The sequence below is a fragment of the Odontesthes bonariensis genome, chromosome 15 (assembly GCF_027942865.1).
Source record: "Odontesthes bonariensis isolate fOdoBon6 chromosome 15, fOdoBon6.hap1, whole genome shotgun sequence".
Taxonomy (NCBI): domain Eukaryota; kingdom Metazoa; phylum Chordata; class Actinopteri; order Atheriniformes; family Atherinopsidae; genus Odontesthes; species Odontesthes bonariensis.
In genome coordinates, this window is record NC_134520.1 from 5520614 (window position 1) to 5540150 (window position 19537).

General features: G+C 42.3%; 1 protein-coding gene across 1 annotated transcript; it reads left to right on the top strand.

Moving 5' to 3' along the window:
* The first annotated feature begins 11394 nt into the window (after nucleotides 1–11394).
* zbtb11 (zinc finger and BTB domain containing 11) lies at nucleotides 11395–19394 on the top strand. Its single transcript, XM_075484828.1, has 10 exons — nucleotides 11395–11905; nucleotides 13326–13576; nucleotides 13720–13951; nucleotides 14035–15134; nucleotides 16145–16456; nucleotides 16537–16951; nucleotides 17742–17859; nucleotides 17949–18107; nucleotides 18291–18466; nucleotides 18621–19394. Exons 1-10 carry the CDS (start codon nucleotides 11596–11598, stop codon nucleotides 19148–19150), a joined length of 3603 nt encoding a protein of 1200 aa, XP_075340943.1. The 5' UTR covers nucleotides 11395–11595; the 3' UTR covers nucleotides 19151–19394.
* The last annotated feature ends 143 nt before the right edge of the window (nucleotides 19395–19537 follow it).

A 19537-nucleotide genomic window follows, 5' to 3' on the forward strand; every position in this document is an offset into this window, starting at 1 on the left:
AGTGTGTGAAGCTGAAATATTCCTTAAAGATGACCAGTTTATCTGCTGTTAAAAACTAAATCACAGCTTCTGATTGCAACCTTAGTATGACCTGGATCTCATGTGGCAACATGCGCTGTAGAGCTTTTAAGAGAATAGATCTCTGGGTGAGTGAAATCATCAAATACAGAAGTTGCTGCCCAAGACAAACACAAGCAGGTGTAAACCTGCAGCATTCTGGGTGGGATACAGTTTGTCCTCTGCAGTGATCTTTGTCTAGTCCTGTTCATACAGTCAAAGTTCACAACTAATGAGAACATAGGTATAAGATCCACTCTTTGTGATCAACTCATGTACAGCCCAAAACCACAGTCTGATTATTCTCTCAAAGTGGATTCCCTATGGAATCTATGAAGAATACATTTGTAGGACGAAACATGAACCGAATGGGAATCTTCTGCTTCCTAAGTGTTACACTTCCCAGTCGCTGGCTCTTGGGAAAGATTTTTTTTTTAAATTTTTTTTTGCATCGAGGACTCGGGAGGGAGCCCTGCACTTGTGTTTACAGAGCCAACTCATGTTCATCCTGTGATCACAAAATGAAGGTGTTGGATAATAGAAGCTGGTTGAGATTTAAAGTTAAGAATAACAGCACTTTTCCCCCTCTGGATCTGTGCAGCAAAAAGTGTGTAATGTGGGAAGGCAGTCAAAACTTTGTGGGAACAAGAGGTGTGTAAGTTGAGCTCAGTTGACCTACTGGTTCCCAGCCTTCCCCTTGGTTTTCTCACTTTCGCTGCTTGCAGTGCACCTCAGACAAAAGCACCATTATTGCTCTTGGATTCTTCACTGGTGAATTCTCGGCTGTGAAATGGCACAGAATAAATCAGATGGTTTACGGGCTGTGATGGAGGCAGCTGAATGGATCCTGATGAGTTAGCCAACATCTTAGTTGGAAATGTTACAGCAAAATGTTTCCTGTATTGTTTTTTTTTTCCTACCTCTCATTAGCCATGATGAGCTTGTGTTTGCATTCCCCAGAAAGCTAAGAATGATATAAATGGTACCACAGAGAGCAAAGTCTTTGTTAGTAAAATCTATCTGGTGTTTTTACTGGGTGTTCATGCAGGTGAAAGGTCAAGGCTGTGAGTGTAAAAGATGTACTAAGGCTTGTCAGCGTGTTAATCTGCCTGCTGCCCTGAGGCCCAGACAGAGAGAAGAGCAGGAATCTAACCGTATTACATTACGCAAAACAGGCTCTTCTCACACCACTGAGCATGTGCTTGTATCTTTGTTGTGTGGAACCAAACCATGATCCAGAGTTTAGACACACTCCAGGAGATTCTCATGATATAGAAAATGCATCGCAAAGTTCAGAGCAGTTCAGAACACACACTGACATTCTTCACAATACAGTTTTTTTTAGCCTGGTGTCTCACTCAACGTGACATATACAGCAGTCAGGACTCTTTTGGATACGGGTGGCAGTACCCTTGGTGTCTTCATTTAACACTGTGAATAGATTCATTTAAGCCAAACCATGATCTTTAATTTACCCCAATCAAGTTGTTTTTGAGCCTAACCTGAATTAAACAGCAAATAAGAGGAAAACAGAAAAAACACTGGTATCACATAGGATTCCTATAAGACTTGTTCCACCACCAACCCTACCTCTTAAATGCAGACTTTGTTGGCTTTAGGCAGCGTTTTGAAAATGTCTTATCATATCTGAGAGATGAACCAGTTTACAGACTCAATTTATAAGTGGTTACATTTATGAATTAAAATGTTCAGGTAACCATAATTCGGAGTAGTTCGCAATTAATGCTGTCAAACATGTTAACATGCAGCCTTTTTATAGTTTAAAGCAAACACAAGAAATAAGAAAACAGGAGTGTAGTACGAGACTGGAATCCAAAGTCATGAACTGCGGTATCTCAGCCCCCCGGCGTTCTAGGGCAGCGTCAGGTTTTGGAATGTGCATAACAAAAGATCAGTGTAATTCAAATGAAGTCAGAGAAAACTGGAGCTGTAGCATCTCTAGCACCCTAACACACCCTGTGCTTACTTTGCACTTCCTTATTGTTCTGTTTGGTCTCTTGTCTTTTGAATAGATGTAGCACTTAATTCTTATGCCTGGTATCTTACTACAATGAAGTAAAAATGTTGTAACTCTCTTGAAATGGGCCCTACACACCAAGCCGACAATCAGCCATTGGAAACGTTAGTCATAATTGTTTTTCAGACTAACTGCAACACTTTTGAGCCAGCTGAGCAAGTTTAATCAGCATTGGTTCTATCAGTGAGATAAATAAATCTTAATTTGCAGATCAGTTTAGCGAGAGAATTGATCATTTCTCCCTCTTGATGCAGTTTCTCCTTATTTTTCATCTCTCCTTCCTATCTTCTTCCACAACTAACATACCAAGCATCGCCAATGTCACTATAACAACAAAGTTCTCACTAGTCATTTCCTCTAACTTCACACAAAACTTCTATGGTAAACGAATGACAGTGGTGTGATAGTAGCAAACACTTCTTTGTTTATATTTTTGTTTATTTGGCCTTCAGGTTTGTCATGTTGAATGCCTTAAATAGTATACTGCAAGCTGGTGGATTCAGCTACTTTGGAGATGGCTCAAAACTATATTAGTAAAAGAGAAACAATTAAGCTAATATGTTTGCCTATGTTAAGCCCAGAGATAAACAATTCTTAATTCCTACATACAGATATCATGCAATAAACAATCTCACATGCTGCTATACTGCTTATTAGCTCTAAATACACGTAAAATGTCAGGCTTTTAAAAGGCCAGACAACAAAGCACTGAAGGATAAGTGAAAGCAGTGACATAAGCAGAGCCGTGATCATAAGCTCTTACGTCATCGGTATCCAATCATTACCCTCAGTGCTGCCATGCTCAGTTTCCTCTACACACTCTCTGACTGCTCTTATCCTTCATCATGCTCTATCCCTCTTTTATGTAAAGTGACTCTAAAAATGATTAATGAGCACAATGAATCGGGATTTACCAGTATATCTCCCGTTTCTGGATGAAATTGTGAGCCAAATTTTCATCTGCAGGTTGCCATGCTCCCTGCCTCTCTGGTAAAGTTACTGCTGGCAGAAAGATCCTCCTCAGGCAGAGTGTAATGGAAAAGTACTCCACTGCCAGTACAGTTGTAGCAAGCTTTCTATCACTGTGTTTGGCCTTGGGTATAACAAAAGCAAGACACAGAAAGATAAGGTAGTCTCTGGTAGCTTGATTCTCCCACTGAATTTGTTCTCAGACAGACTGACACCTTTATCTTGGCTGGGAGGCTAGGACAGACATACAGTAGGATCTTCCTTTTGACTTTAAGAGACAGTACTACAACAGACTACAGATGCAGACCTCAAAGACTGCAAATATAGATTACATAGTTGTATAGTGTATAAATATATACATATAAATATAGTATCCTTTAAACTCTTTCCTCAGCTCATCTGTACACATCATATGCGAAGAACACAAATTACATTTTTAGCCTGTAAGCAGACAAGGAGGATGTAATTCAGTTAAACAAGATGGACATTTTGCTTATTTGTTTTCTGGAAGAGAATTAAATTAACAGACAGATACTCACATGTCTGTCCGTAATATTTAAGGCTACATGCAGCAACCAGTGAACTAATCTTAGAAAAATAAAATGATTACAGAGGAACCTAGTTTTGTCAAATGTGTACCACCTCAAAAACTGACAAATTAACATATCAAGTGTTGTAAGTATTATATTATGAAAAACCGTGCCTGTCAGGCAGGTAGCAGAGACATCAGAGACTATTATACCAGTCTAATGACAAACATCCAATGATAACTGAAGCTAGAGGTTTTTTAAACTTTTTAAAATCTTTTCTACTTTTACAGTTTTAGCATTTCCATTTTAAAAATAACAAACCATCCATCCATATACGCAGGTATATATCCTTATAACCTAAGTCATCCTGTTCAGGATTGCAGGTGAAACCTATCCCAGCTGTCATCAGGCAAGACTGAGGGTAGACCTTGCATGTCACCAATACGTCACAGAGCAAACAAAGACGCACAATACCATGCACAATTTAGAATCAAGCTACCAATAATTACTGATAATAAAACCAAGAATGGGGCGCTGTGTACAGAGGCTGTAGTTCCTTGATGCAGCTGGCCCAAGTTCAAGTCCCAGCCAGGGGCCCTTTACTGCACGTCTCCCCCTTTCTCTCTGCCTCCTTTTCTGTCTACCTACTTTTAAAAAATTACCACCCGTGCCCAAAAAAACCTTAAAAAATAAAACCAAGTGACACAAAGACTAATTAAATTAGTTAACTATAACTCTCTTCAAATCTAGGCTAAAAACCTACTTATTTAGGATTGCTTTTAATACCCAGTAGTATGATGACACTTTTATCTTATTTTATCTTATTTGATTTTGTTGTATTTTATTGCTTTCACTGTTCTTTTATTGTTTTTATTTGTTTTTACTTATTCTTCTCTTTATTTATTACCTGCTGTAAAGCACTTTGGTACATCGTAAGGATTGTCTGTAAAGGGCTGTATAAATAAAACACATTTACAAAAGTATGACAATTTCTTTACCATAAACAAAGCACTTTTTTCCATTTAAACCCAGCCACACTCCCACTACTGGAGGTAGTACCTTTCATGTAGGGAATTTGAACCCAGTTCACCTATATGAAAGGTGGCAATCTTACCACTACACTATCCAGCCCAATCTGTTGGATGAGTCTGGGTTTAGCGGTTGCCAGGAGATCGGTACTTGTCTGACTGCATTGTGCCAAGTGTAAAGTTTGGTGGAGAGGGGATAATGGTGGGGTTGTTTTTCACTTAGTTCCAGTGAAAGGAACTCTGAATGCTTCAGCATACCAAGAGATTTTGGACAATTTCATGCTCCCAACTTTGTGGAAACAGTTTGGGGATGGGCACTTCCTGTTCCAACATGACTGTGCACCAGTGCACAAAGCAAGGTCCATACAGACATGGATGAGCCAGTTTGGTTTGGAAGAACTTGACTGGCCTGCACAGAGTCCTGACCTCAACCCGATAGAACTCCTTTGGGATGAATTAGAGCAGAGACTGCGAGCCAGGCCTTCTCGTCCAACATCAGTGTCTGACCTCACAAATGCGCTTCTGGAAGAATGGTCAAAAATTTCCATAAACCTTCTCTTAAACCTTGTGGAAAGCTTGCCCAGAAGAGTTGAAGCTGTTATAGCTGCAAAGGGTGGGCTGATGTCATATTAAAACCCTATGGATTAAGAATGGGATGTCACTTAAATTCATATGCATGTAAAGGCAGATGAGCAAATACAAATACAATATAGTGCATCTAACTCCAATACTTACTAAAACTGCTAAATGTTGCTAAACTATATGTAATTATTGTCCTGTCTGTGTGTCCGAAAATAAAAAAAGGAAAAGAAAAAGTCCTGTCCAAGAACACACTGCAATAGATCACATTTTGTGACAGTTTTGCAACAGTGAAATAAACCTGAGGTTTCTTTTCCACAAAGTATTTTAGAAAATATCATCAAGTCAAACAAGTCTCCATTTGTATGAAACAAAAAGTGTATTGCTGACATGGATAAAGTAAATTGCTTAATGACATGATGACATTTTTGTCTAATTTTGCACCCTATTTTGGTCAAATAAGAAGGCTGAATTAGCAACTTTGCATAATGTTGCTGTTGCCTTTGTGCTCTGTACCACTGCTTTGGTATTTTGGAAATTTGAAAAACCTGAGAATTCTAAGACAAGTTCAGAATTCCTGACTCCTTAGTGTGTATAACTGTGGAATAGTTTAGTTTATCTGAACTCTCATTGGGGAGAAATATTTTTATCTAAAGGGGGTTTTAGGATTTTAAGTGTTAAGAGTCAACATGAAAAAAATAAAAATTCTTTAAGAACAGAACACAGTGTCCGTATCACATAGGATGTTCTACTGTCTTCGCTGTTTCTGCATACCGTCAATACTGGTTTGCTTCAACTGAATGGGGAAAAAAATAAACTGCAAAATAGAGGCATAGATCAGTACTACCTCTCCCCTTCATAGTGCCAGAGGCTGTGTTTATTCTCTCATTTCAAGGGTAGAGAATAAAGAGAAATTGTTTGTTGTTTGAACAGAGGCTGATGAAGTCAATGAATGTGGCTGTGAAAAGACAGAGAAGGCAGCTGAGCAGCCTCTGAGGTTACATGTATGAGCGCAAATGAAAAAGAAAATGACTGTCTAAGTGACATTGTCTGTCTGAAATGGATGGTAAATCACACACAAATCAGGAATCATTCATCTCACAAAGATTAAATGCTGACAAAACGCCACCTCCGTACATATGCATTATCTAAATGTTAGTAAGATTGTTGAGGACAAAGTGTTAATAAAGAGCAGACCTCAGTCTGTTGTTGAGCGGAACATCCAAGTTTCACCACAATGTAAAGTAAAAGGGCAATAAACTGATAAACTGACACACAAAGTAAACTCTATTCATGATGTCATGGGTTTATTAGCATATTTATGACATTATCATATTTAATTTGCATTCTGGCTGGTGTGAGCCCTTTGCAGGTTTGCTTCTCTCCTACTCTCGCTGCTCACATTTCATTTCAGACACACCTGCTTTCAGACAGTGAAACAAGTCTGAAATAGTACATCACTGTTCTGCATATCAAAATCCTGATTACAGTATATAATTACAGCCTGGAAAAAAAAAATCTATATGCATGAATTAGATATCTTAGCTCTGCTATTATTTCAGCTATATTTACATGCAAATGCATGTGTCATTACAGAGGAATTTGGAAATTACGCTGCACCGGCCTTTGTCTGCATATCAAACCACAAAATGCAGCTTAGACAATGTGTTTAAATGCTGCCAGAGGTGAAGCTGATGCAGATGTGCCTATAGGTGCAATATCATAGACAACCACTGGGTTGTGGAACTCCTATTTGTAAAGAATCAACTTTTTCTTCAGCTAAATTTTATTCCTCTGTGCTAATTGAGGCTTCAAAAGTGCACTTCACAAACCAGTGGCTGTTCTTTTCCCTTTAACAGTCTATGGCACACACTGAACTGTGTAGAGGTTTAATAGGTTTCGCTAACAAAAGCTGTCAGCGGCTAGCTAAGTTAGCATGGTATAAGGACTACAATCAGGAGGAGTTGCTAAAAAAAAAAAATCAAAGACCAGCACTTAAAGCTCAATAATTAACAAGTCATTCTTTTTTCCCCCCCAGATTGAAATAAAGCAACCACCTTTTGCTACCTTTGATAACATATAGTCTTATGACCCTTAAATTTTTCCTGAAGTCACGATAGCGTTGTACTGTCATCTCACTTAATCATAAAGTAAAAAAGCAAACTTTCTAAGACCATTCTCTTTAGCTTGCAGATTTTTATTTTTTAGCTGAACTCTCAGGTCTCTACCTCCTTTTTCCATACAGCAGAATCCATTTGATCTGCTCAAATAGCCTTTTTTTGCTTGGAAAGGGCAAAATTATTGGAACTATGCCGTGAGTAGCAGCCATGAGCTTCTCAAATTCTCCTTATACTTAAGAAAGAAGCTTCAGTGCTTCCTTTATTATCTTCTGTAGCTGTCACAGATCTTGGAGACCCAAATACAGGTTATACCAGGAGGGGAGGCGAGGACTGGCAATGTAGAAAAACAAAGACAGGAAATGAAAAACTACAAACTAAACCAAAACAGAACAAAGGAAGCACGAACTGACATATTTACAAAACAAGAAAATCACGAAAGGGTTCAGTACAAAAAGTGACGGCAACAAATGGCACACAATGATCTGGCAATGCACAAAGGAAAATCTGGAACCCGAGGGAGTAATCAACAAATGAACAGCAGGTGAGACAATGAGTGATGGAAACCAGGTGTGACACAGGAAGTAAATGCAACAAAATATACATGGGTGCAAATACTACAAAATAAAACAGGAAGTGAAGTAACTAAGGCGCAAGCAGTAAACTGAAGACCAAAAAGAGAGAAAAACACAACACACGCGCATCATGACAGTAGCATAGAAAAGACTGGACCGTCTGTTTTGAAGAGACAATTCTGTCCAGCTCGACCTTTTGACTTTCAAGGCGATGCTTGATTATTTTTATCCAGTTCTAATAACTGTGATTCATGTAAATAAATATCAAGACAGGAAGCTATCTAGCATCATCAAGTGTGGTCTGATTCTCGTTGCAGTCCTTAGGAATTTATCCTGCTATCTTTCCTTAATCACATGATGTTTTCCAATGAGGTCAAAGAAAACTGCCATGGAGAAAGGTTATATGAGGTAATATTTTAAAACTATTCAATTGTACCCCTTTGCTAACTTCATAAAGCACCCTTCTACAAGGACTTAAAACAAGTATTTTTTTTTTGGTGCCAGACTACAGACACTTTTCTGTTTTAAGTCATGGATGTGGAAAAACCAAACAATACTTTGACAGAGAAGGAAATTAATGGTGGAAGAAATACCTCACTAAGGGGAATTGACTAGATAAGCAAAATAACCGTCATGCTGTGAGTTGATGGCTGGATGAAACGCAGGAAATAAACAAAGGCTGCTCTGATGTGTGTCTGTGAAGCTATCGCAGATTATATTCGACTTTTAAGCAAACTATCCTGGGAACCAGACGAATATGAGAGCTTGTGTTTCATTTGCTCTGGCAGAAGAGGTCTGGCCTTCCTCCAGTTCAAACAGGTCTCTTTAAACTATGCCAGCCAATCACAACGTTTATCTAATGTAAGACAGGTTCAATATAGAAAAACTATACAAAGAAGCACCACTGAGGCACGTCAGTGTTATGTCAAACTTTGGTGCTTTAATTTGGTTGTAGTTTATCCAGTTGGATCCAGGGGCCTTTTGACTGACACTATAGAACCCTCCTTGTAAATTAAAGATAAACTGAGAAGTTCCAAACAAATGTTCAGTGGTTGCTAGATAGAGAAGGACCCTTACAGGATACAAATAACCTCTTTCCCAGTGTTCATATAAACAGTCAGAAACTGTTGGGGTTTCTGCCAACAACTGTGAATGAACCTATTACATCTCTGCCTCATAGGAGAAGGAATCAAATGCATTAAATCAGCTCTGCAAGAGAAGTTAAACAATGAGAGGCAGTAGCACTTCACAGAGTGTTTGTCTTTATGAAACTAAGACACAGTGCAGAACTCAAAAATGTTTTATTCAGTTAACAAGCAACAGTGAATAACTGTATGTCCTACCCAAAGAAAATGAGTGATCCCTCACCAAGGCCAATTAGAGACAAATCTTGCTCTTTATTTTGAGCAGTAACTGGAGTCTGCCATTTTGTCCAGTCAGTGTAAACTGGAGCGCAGTAGTAGAACACATCACTGACTAGTGTTTGATGGCAGGTTTGGTATGTAACACATGGTTGAGCAATAAATGACGCTTCGCCCCTCCCTCTTCAGCCAGTGTTATTTTGTGAAAATGTGAAACTGTGTCAAGATGCTGAAATTAATCATTCTGCTTGCTTTCACTGTTGGTCCAACATCAGACACGTTCATTTGCGTAAGTTTCAGATAAAACACAGAGTAATTCCTCACCTTCTATGTGTGATACAGGCAGTCACAGTAAAACCTCTCAGTTCATCCTGAGAATGCCAGAACAGAGGATATTTTGTTCCTGGTCATCAAGAAAAGAAGTCTTCAACAACCAGAAAATAAGTCCAGTTGCCCTCTATGCATGCATTAAGGATCACCCTGACCAGGACGACCAGAATCCACACAGACAGATGATTGATGATGATGATCCTACTAATATTATTGGACAGGAAGTTCACCCTGTTGTTTGGTAGACTAAAAGGGTCTCTGAACATGCTGTTCATGCTGGCTTATTTCCTGTTAGAAAACTTTTTAACCTTTACACTGTGTTTTTAATTCACCCATTCAGACAGACAATCGTACAATGGTTGTTATTATATGCAATAAACATATTACTGTGCTCACTGACTGAGCATCAATCTGATAATCAATGAATGGTCTACATACTGAGCAGCAATCCCATAAGACATGTTTTACAGTCCTTCAGCTTAAGGACTGGCAGCTTTCCTCTGTTATCACTCTTGTCTGCAAATGTTAGATTTTTTCTTTTTGGTTTGTATTCTTTTTTTTTTTTACACTGGTGGCTACAAATGTATTCAATGCTCTTTTTGTGTTCCTGGGGCCGACTTTTTGTCAGTTTCAGTGTTAACAAGATGATTGCAACAGGTCTTAAATGTGATGTAGTCTGCTTTCACTCTGACAAACCTCACAGAGCAACACTTTCAGACAGGAAGTGAATCAAAACCTCATCTGATAATTTGTGGACAACACTAAACCTATTATAATGCCATTTGAGTGAAGTCAGCTTTATTGATAGTAAATATTGTACATCAATTGTTCATGTGGCCTGAATAATAAAATACATTATAACCCTTTGGAGATTTTTAAATGGCAGAAGTCAGGGATAACCTCAAAGTGCTCCATTGGCAGGGGACGCCATAAGAAGTATTTGATCATTTTTCCTTTTTTATGTGGACAATTGAAAGAAAACGAAAGTTGATATATACAGGGTATACAAACACCTGAGTGCCAGGAGGGGAAATAACTGCCCTAAAACTTTGAGAGCTTGTGAACCTGTCTTTGACTAAGACAGAAGATAACAGAAGTTTATGTTTTTCCTCACTTTCTCTGATGTGTAGATTGTTGGGTAACGCACCCAAGGTAGCTAAAGTGTATGAAAAATTTATCATATCAAAGGTAACTAACATATCACACCACTGTAGGAGTCTACACAGCTTAGTTGAAACTGAAGGCTAACCACAGTGGAGTGACTGAATGCTGCTGCAAAATTAGTTACACACTTCGCCTTCTTCACTATGGCAAAGGTCTATGCTGTGGCTGCTTCAGAAATAACTTTATCTGAAAATATAAAAGAAATGTCTTTATTCAACAGATGTTAAATAAATGTCTAGTGTCTCTGCCTAAATCTAACTCTGAAAACCAGGGGGTATTAAAGTGTGAGAAACCATTACTTTTTTAGAAAGCCTCCTTTCACTCGAAAATTAGTTTTTAATGTTTTTAATATAGTTTAGGAATTGTATTAATATCTTAGTTAACTAAATAGATTAGTGACATTTTCAATAAAAATTATCGTAAAAATGTTAAAAAGGAAAAAAAACAAAGAACAACATTATCACCTAAATGTAATTAACATACATAATAGATAAAAATTTAAAAATAAATTTAAAAAAACTGACAAATTACCTATCTGATGGTGTTATAACTTTGCATATTGTGCCACCTTGTGGTAGATACCTTACATTACATACTTCCGCAAATGGTGCGCAATATCCGGTTGTGCAGCAGCCATTTTGTCTGTTCGGGCAAGTCTACCCTCACGGTTGCGAACTGCAGTTCCACCTTAGCAAACAATTTAAAATGTTGTTTTGATGATTTAGTTTCACGATAACCACGATATAGGCGCCATATAAAATTATATATCTCTTTTAAGAGCTGAAGAGGGCTCTCCTCTTCGAGATAAATCCATTTTTCAGCGTGAAAAACGCGGGTAAGTTGAGACATGTCGTGTGAAGAAAGCTACTTGGCTATCATACGCTATCTGACGGATGAACGGGAGCCGTACGCGCCGGGGACACCCGGTAATACCAAGAGAAAAATTCGCAAAGCGGCTGCCTGCTACGTTGTCCGAAACGGAACTTTGTTTTATCAGCGTCGTCTGAAGGGCCAAAATGATTTCACGGAGCTGGAGGTTGTGCTGCAGGACAACCGGAGGAAGGAACTTATCAACGAGGCGCACATTATGGTGGGAGGGGAGCACCTTAACCAGCAACTCACCTGGGAAGTCATCTCTCAGAAATACTGGTGGAGAGGTAAGATATCAAGGCTACGTCATACAAGTTAATTACGTGCATGGTACTGTGATGCGACTGATTCAGTAGGTGTTAACGTCTGTAACAAATGTAAACGTTCATCACTGCCGTATGCATAGCTTCTCTCTATCGCCATCTAGTGGTTTGTGGAGTTGCTTGGCGTTGGACCTTTTATTTTTGTTGTCTTTATTCTAGCAGTCATATATTTAAAATAAATAAACAAATAACATGAGATGGTTGGGTTAAAGTATTGGATTAATTTAATGAACCGCCACGTTTTTAAAAATATCTTTATTTATTTTATTAGTAGTAAATGTATCAAAACAAGTGGGGGATCTTGGGGGGATTGTCATGCCCATTATTAGCTGATTTCCAACAAAAATGATTACAGTTCTTTGATTAAATGTTGAGCTACCCCTCGTTTCTTATATATTGCTTCCAGCCAGACGTTCTTATAACCCTTTAAAGTGGTCTCCAGGATTTCAGAAGTTTTTCTTTGAACACTGGCAGCTTTTACACTCATTTTCAATCCAGTCCTTGTGCCAGACCATTTTCAGGGGATTTGTTCAGCAGGCGGTTGCAGAGACACATAATTTGTTCTCATTTCTTAAGTGGCATCTACAAAAAGTAACACATGTTTTTACAGACAGTAAATAGAATTTTTGCACCAAGAAGTTAAATCGCTCAAGGTATGAGCTGAAAAGCTGGCATTTATCTGCATTTTCTACAGTGTGCCTGTAAAAATATTTAGAGGAGGGTGGCTGTCAAGAAGCCATTCTTAAGGAAGGGAAACAGAGAGAAAAGGCTGAGGTATGCCAAATGACACAAGAAGTGCACTGAAAATCAGAAATCAGTGGCAACAGGTCTTCTGGAGGGATGAATCCTACCAGAGCCCGGAACTCTACATTATTGAAGCAGTGTGGGATCATCTTGACAGAGAACGGAACAAACATTCAAAGAAGAGCTTTGGGATGTCCTTCAAGCCTGGAGAACTATTCCCGAAGACTACTTAATACTTAACTAAAAGAATGCTTTTCTAAGAAGGTTCAGAAGGTGATCTTACCAAATATTGACTGTCATGCTTTCTATAATTCTACAAACTCTGCATTTAGCCCTAAATGCTGTATTTCCATTCATGTTTGCACAGATTTTGATGAGTCACTTGACCCTTTTTCCTATTTTCTTGGAGAGATTTAAAGAAATAAAGGGTGATGCATGATTCTATAAATGCTTGCTCAGAAAGCTGACCTATCAACAAAGTTGCAGCTCTACAAATTTTTAGTTAAGCCATATTGTTATTTTAGCATTTGACCAAAATGTTGACGACACAGTGTCAGGCAGTGCATTTCAACAGCACCACAAGCTGCCTCCTCACTGTTACTGTGTGACTGAAGCCTTCCTCTGTGTTTGACCCCTCCAGGTATCCTGAAGAACGTCAAAGACCACATCAGAGAATGTGCTCACTGTCAGAGCAGGCGGAACGCTGACGATGGCTCCGGACCCCGACTGTTCTCCCGGCCGGGGAGGCGCAGGGCCGCTGCCAGCGTGAATGAAGAAGAGGATGAGGAAGAGGAGGATGATGAAGGAGATGACAGTTTGTTTGTCACAGATTCATCCTCCCAGCAGAGATCCAAGTTGGCCAAGGGAATGGCCAAGCATGAAGTGGTCTTTGTAAGTGTTTGACTTCTTATCACGTAGAACGATAAAGCTGAAGTCATTTCAGAAAAAAAACCACAACTCTGGAACAGAAGCAGAGTCTGGGGATGGCAGAAAACTGCACGGTGGTAATTCTACTTGTTTTGGACTCATTCTAGGTTGACAGCAAAGGTGAGGTGAATCAGTTCCTGCCCAAACACAGCCAGACCATGTTGGACAAACTCAACAAGCAGCGTCTCAGCAATCAGTTCTGTGACATCACGCTGCTTATCGAAGGAGAGGAGTACCGAGCGCACAAAGCCGTTCTGGCTGCGTGCAGTGAATACTTCAACGAGCTCTTTTTTGAGAAGGGGGCTGCGACCACACATGAAGCGGTGGTCGACCTCTCCGGTGAGCCTCGGGTTTTGTGAACGTCTGTGCCAAGCGTTGTCCAAAGTTGCACGCTCTTTAATCTTTCGCCGTTCTCTCCGCAGGTTTCGCCAAAGCCAGCTTCCTCCCGCTGCTGGATTTTGCGTACACCTCCACGCTCACCTTTAATTTCTCCATAATGGCAGACATCGCCAACCTCGCCCGACACCTGCTGATGACGGAGGTGCTGCAGATATGCGAGTCGGTGCATAAGCAGGTGGAGGAGCAGAAGCTGACGGTGTATCAGAGGGGAGACGTGCACACGGTGGTGTCGAGCCAACTGGCTCCTCGGGAGGGCTCAAAGGACGAGGCTGAAGCCTACATGGTGACCATAGAGGAAGACGGCAGGGCGGTGGTCACACACGGTGGCGTTGCTGTGTCAGACGAGTCTTTGGCTTTAATTACACCCGATAGAGAAGCTTACATCCAGCAGCCAATGACGGTTGTGTCCCAGACTGTAGAGGGAGAAGTAGTGCATGCTGGTGAGGCTGAACACAATGAGACTGTGGCTCTGATCACTCACAGCGGGCAGGTGGAGCGGGGAGAGACCGTCACTCTTATCTCAGGCAGCGCTGAGGGAATGGAGGGCGAGACTATGACTGTGGTCACTCACAGCGGGCAGGTGGAGCCGGGAGAGACCGTCACTCTTATCTCAGGCAGCGCTGAGGGAATGGAGGGCGAGACTATGACTGTGGTCACTCACAGCGGGCAGGCGGGAGCCAGCGAGTCCCTCGCCGTGGTGTCAGCCTGCTTGGCGATGGAGCAGCCGCAGGGTGCTGAAGCTTTCGTTATGAACGTGGACCCGGACAGAGGGAGCCCCTCAGAGGGCAACAAGCTGGAATCAGCAGCAGCGTCTGCACAGGAGGGAAACACGGAGCCCCAGAAGGAAGAAACCCCGGCGCCCCCGAAACGCAAACGTGGGCGCCCAGCTAAAGTGAAGAAGGAGGTGGAGGTGAAGGTGGAGGACTTCATGCTGCTGGAGGAGGATCCATCGACAGACGAAGGCTGCACTGATAAGCAGGAGCTGACATCGGATGATCCGAGCAGGAGGCGACTCCGGCAGCGCTCCATGGCGGAGGGCGGTTACGCTCGTCTGCATATGGGGCTGGAGGAAGAAGAGGAGGGGAAGAAAGGCTCAACCCCACCACGCGTCACCACCCCTAAGGTACAGAATGACTTCTTTTTTAAAACTTGGAAATAATTTGTTTGCAGATTTTTGGAGCTCTGAGTACAAGTTAAAGTTGTACGTTTATATAAATTCCTAATTCGTTGAATTGGCTTTGTGAGAGGTTTTATAAACAGCTGATGTTTCTCTCTTCTACTCCTTCCAGCCAGTTTCTCGAAGTAAGTGGATCTTTGCATCGTAAGAGCCGCTTTGGCTAGTTTTGATGAACAGTTCAGGGATTCTTTGGTGTCAGATTGCCTCGATATAGCACCAAACACACTTGCCTTTAGTATATAGAGGGTAATGCATGTGATGTCATCAGACATGTGTCGCTGTTTTCTTTTTAGAGCCAGATGAGTTGCTGCAGTTCACGAGACAGCTGGAGTCCAGAAACATGGATTTGTAGTGAATGTCTGATGTGTTCGATTTTTACGAAAAATCATTATTCTAGAAAATTTGACAAACCTAGATTGGCTTTTTTTTTTTTGGCTTAGCAGAAACCACAACATGGCATAAAGTGTGCCCCCAAAACTAAATATGGTAATTCTTACCTGTCCTCACATATAATGGGCTGCCCAGTGGATTTTATTCATCCATTCACAGCCAGAATGTTAATCGGGGTCTTCTTTGCCTCAATTTCACAATTCCTGTTTGAAGTGCGAACAGACATCCAGACTGAACTGTGCTTTCACGCTTTGATTCATAAATGGTCCCGACCCAGAAACATCAGGAAACCTGATATGTGGGACAAATGTTCTGTGCTCCACAAATTCTACAGCAGGTTGCAAAGACCCAAGTCGAGACCCAACTCTCAATCTCACGACTAGTGGCAGCAGCCATGTTGAGAACATGTCACAGTGTCACATTCACTTTACTACAAAGAAAATCCTGGTTTTATCTCCCCCTTTCAAAAAAAAAAAAAAATACTCCCAAAAAGTCCAAACATTTTAGAAGATAATTTTTCATAATTTGGGAAGACCAGCTTTTTTAAATGGATGTGTATGTTTTAGGTTGGTCCCATCCAACGGAAGAGGGGAAGACCGCCAAAGCTGCCAGTAGAGACTCAAGTGGAGGAGGAGCCTGTGTGTGAAGCTGCCGCAGAGGTCAGCACTGTGGAGAACACGCCAGCAGAGGTCAGCACCGAGGAGGCTGTGGCGAAGGTGCAGGAGCCAGAGACGGGAACCAAGCAGCATCAAACCCCCCCGCAGAGCGCCGTGGAAGGAGAACACACGTGTTCCGAGTGCGGCATGTCCTTCCAAAGACGCTACTCTCTCATCATGCACACACTCAAACACGAGAAAGCTCGAGGATACAAGTGCAGCGTGAGTGTCGGTCACTTGGGGATTGTTTCTGTCTCTGGGTCCGCGTGTTCTTACTGTGATGTGTGCGTGTGTCCTCGCAGCTCTGCAGTAAGGAGTTCCAGTACGCCGCCTCGCTCCAAGCTCACCTGGCCCGACACAAGCAGCAGAGCAGCCAGCGAGCGCCCGCCGCCAAAATATCATCGGAACACGGCTCAGAGGGCCGAACGGAGAGCGACTTGGACGAGAAGACGTCAGCGTCGCACACCAAAAGAGAATTCGTGTGCGACATCTGTGGGAAGACGTTACCAAAGCTTTACTCGCTGAGGATCCACATGCTGAATCACACCGGGGTGCGGCCTCACTCCTGCAAGGTGTGCGGCAAGACGTTCGCCCACAAGCACAGCCTGAAGATGCACCGGGCGCTGCACGACGTCACCAAGCAGTTCCAGTGCGAGTTCTGTAAGAAGTCGTTCGTGAGCAAGCGGAGCATGGAGGAGCACACCAGCCTCCACACGGGTCAGTGTTCACCCAGGTCCAGTTAGGATCTCTTTCTGTTTTCATTTCCTGCGGAAAATCCCACATTTTTCAACCTACAGCTGAGCAGGTTGTTGCTCCTTTGACACTCCCGCAGCAGGTTCTGCAGTTTAGATTCATTTGCATTGATTGTGGAACCCCACCCCCAACCATAGAGCTACTTAGTTGGAAATGGAAATGTTTTCACTGCTCATATTCTGTTATTTGCAAGGAGTTGATCACCTGCAGAACATCAGTTTTTTTTTTTTTTTATACAGTAGTCGGTTCCTAAATATTTTTTGGCCGAACCGCTTGCAGCCAGGACTGTGGCCCAGTGGTTGGAGACGCCTGCTAAGTGCTTGTTTTATCATCTTATGCATGTGTGTGTGTGACTTGAACAACCCTCCTCCTGCAGTCTGCAGGTAACTCTCTCAGGTGGAACCCCAGAATTGTTTTTCCTGCAGGCTTAAACTTCTGAAAGCAGTCGAACTCTTTTGATCACTAAGACCACGGAGAATTCCTGATTTATTATTGGGTTAAGGTTGGATTAGTGTTTAATCCAAGGGATCAGGTGTTTGTTTGGCATTTTTAAATCAGACTCTGTAAAAGAGATGGGAGAAGACTTTAAGAATGAGCTTTGTGGTGCAGCTGCCTGTTTACCCTGACACATGAGTAACTAAACAAAGTTCAGTTGTTATTCAAAAGTACACTAACTGCGGTTGTTAATGTTTATGTCGCCTTGACACCCAGTGAAACATTTAATACTCTGTGTTTTTTGTAAATGGTCACGCAGGCGAATCAAAGTACCTCTGCAACACATGTGGAGCCACCTTCCATCGAGCCTCTGCTCTGAGCAAACACCTCAAGAAGCACCAGCCCAGACCTGAAGTCCGTCCGTTTACCTGCTCTCAGTGAGTCTACGTCAACTTTATACCCGCGTGCCCCAGAGGGGGTCCGAACTGGAATCCGTGTGACTAACCCCGCCTTCTCTGTCCCACAGCTGTGACAAGAGTTTTTATGAAGCGAAGGATCTCCAGCAGCACATGAACAAGCACATGGGCCTAAAGCCTTTCCAGTGCCAGGTGTGTGGCAAGTGCTACAGCTGGAAGAAGGACTGGTACTCGCACGTCAAGTCCCACAGCGTGGCCGAGCCCTTCAAGTAAGTCTGCAGGTGCCATAAAGCACAGAAGAAGAAGCGAGAAGAGCCCAAAGTCTCGTGATTGTTTCTGACCAGTGATGCTAATTAAATCCTGCCCTTAGCATCGTCACAATCGGCTGCTTGGTTTCCAATTGACTGCTCCTTCGCTATCAACTTAATCAGTGAGTGCTTGTGTTTCCTCAGGTGTAACGTGTGTGGGAAGGAGTTCTTCGAGAAAGCTCTGTTCAGGAGGCACGTGAAGAAAGCCACGCACGGCAAGAAGGGCCGAGTGAAGCAGAACCTGGAGAGAGAGTGTGAGCAGTGTGGCAGGAAGTTCACTCAGCTCCGAGAGTACAGGCGTCACATCAACAACCACCAGGGTGAGCCCGTGCACGTTCATTAAGGATGAATCCTGTGTTTCCATAACGCGTGCATGTGAAGGGTTACAGAGTTACAAAGTCAACAGTATTGGGTTCTGACTTCTGAGCTTCATCAAATGGTTTCTGTAGATGCTGATTACTCTCCTCATTTTAGGAGTGAAGCCATTCGAATGTCTGACCTGTGGTGTCGCCTGGGCCGACGCCCGCTCTCTCAAGCGTCACGTCCGCACACACACGGGTGAACGGCCGTACGTGTGTCCCATGTGCCAGGAGGCCCACATCGACGCGCGCACTCTACGCAAGCACATGGCCAAATACCACGTAGACAACCTGCCCGGGAAAATCATGCTGGAAAAGGACACTCTCCAGTTTCACAACCAGGGCACCCAGGTGGAGCATGCCGTCAGCATCCTGGCGTCCGACCTGCCCCCCGAGCTCAGGCCGGCCCAGCAGGCGCCCTCAGAGGAGATAGAGACGGTGCTGATCACAGAGGAGACGGTGGAGGCCGTGGAGGCTGTTCAGGCCGTTCAGGCAGTGACTGACGGGTCGGTGGCAACGCTCTCTGATCAGGGCATCATGCAGGTTGTCAACTACGTCCTGGCTCAGCAGGCCAAGAGTGAAGAGGCACCCGAGGGGATTCAGACCATGGAGGTGGAGGTGGCTCATGTTGCTGAAGTAGAGTGATGCCGAGGCCAGCGGACTTGACGAACTCATCACACCGTTTCCTCCCAGTCTGTATAAAGTGTGTAAACATTCTGTATAAAACAGAACGAAAAAGATGCCTATTTTTCAAATGTACAGTGAACCTGTCTGTTTAGCCCAGAAATGTATGAAATGTGTGTAAACACACAATGTGTGTAAACCCAAACACACATTTCTATTTGTTTTCTTTGTAAATATATAAAAAGAAGAAATAAAAGTAGAATGAAGACACTTATTTGGCTGAATGTTTGTTACTTCTGTTGACAGAGAAGCTGTGAAACTCTTCTTTTCCCCCTCTGCCGTCAGATTTACAAACTGCCCGTATATACATTTTTTCTTGGGTCACATCTCTATCGCCACAATCATCAG

Excerpts from the sequence above, each read along its gene's own strand:
- zbtb11 (XM_075484828.1), top strand. The coding sequence starts at position 11,596 with ATGTCGTGTGAAGAAAGCTACTTGGCTATCATACGCTATCTGACGGAT. Across the intron at positions 16,457-16,536 it reads CTCGAGGATACAAGTGCAGC|CTCTGCAGTAAGGAGTTCCA; the intron begins GTGAGTGTCGGT and ends GTGTCCTCGCAG. Across the intron at positions 18,108-18,290 it reads AGCGTGGCCGAGCCCTTCAA|GTGTAACGTGTGTGGGAAGG; the intron begins GTAAGTCTGCAG and ends GTGTTTCCTCAG.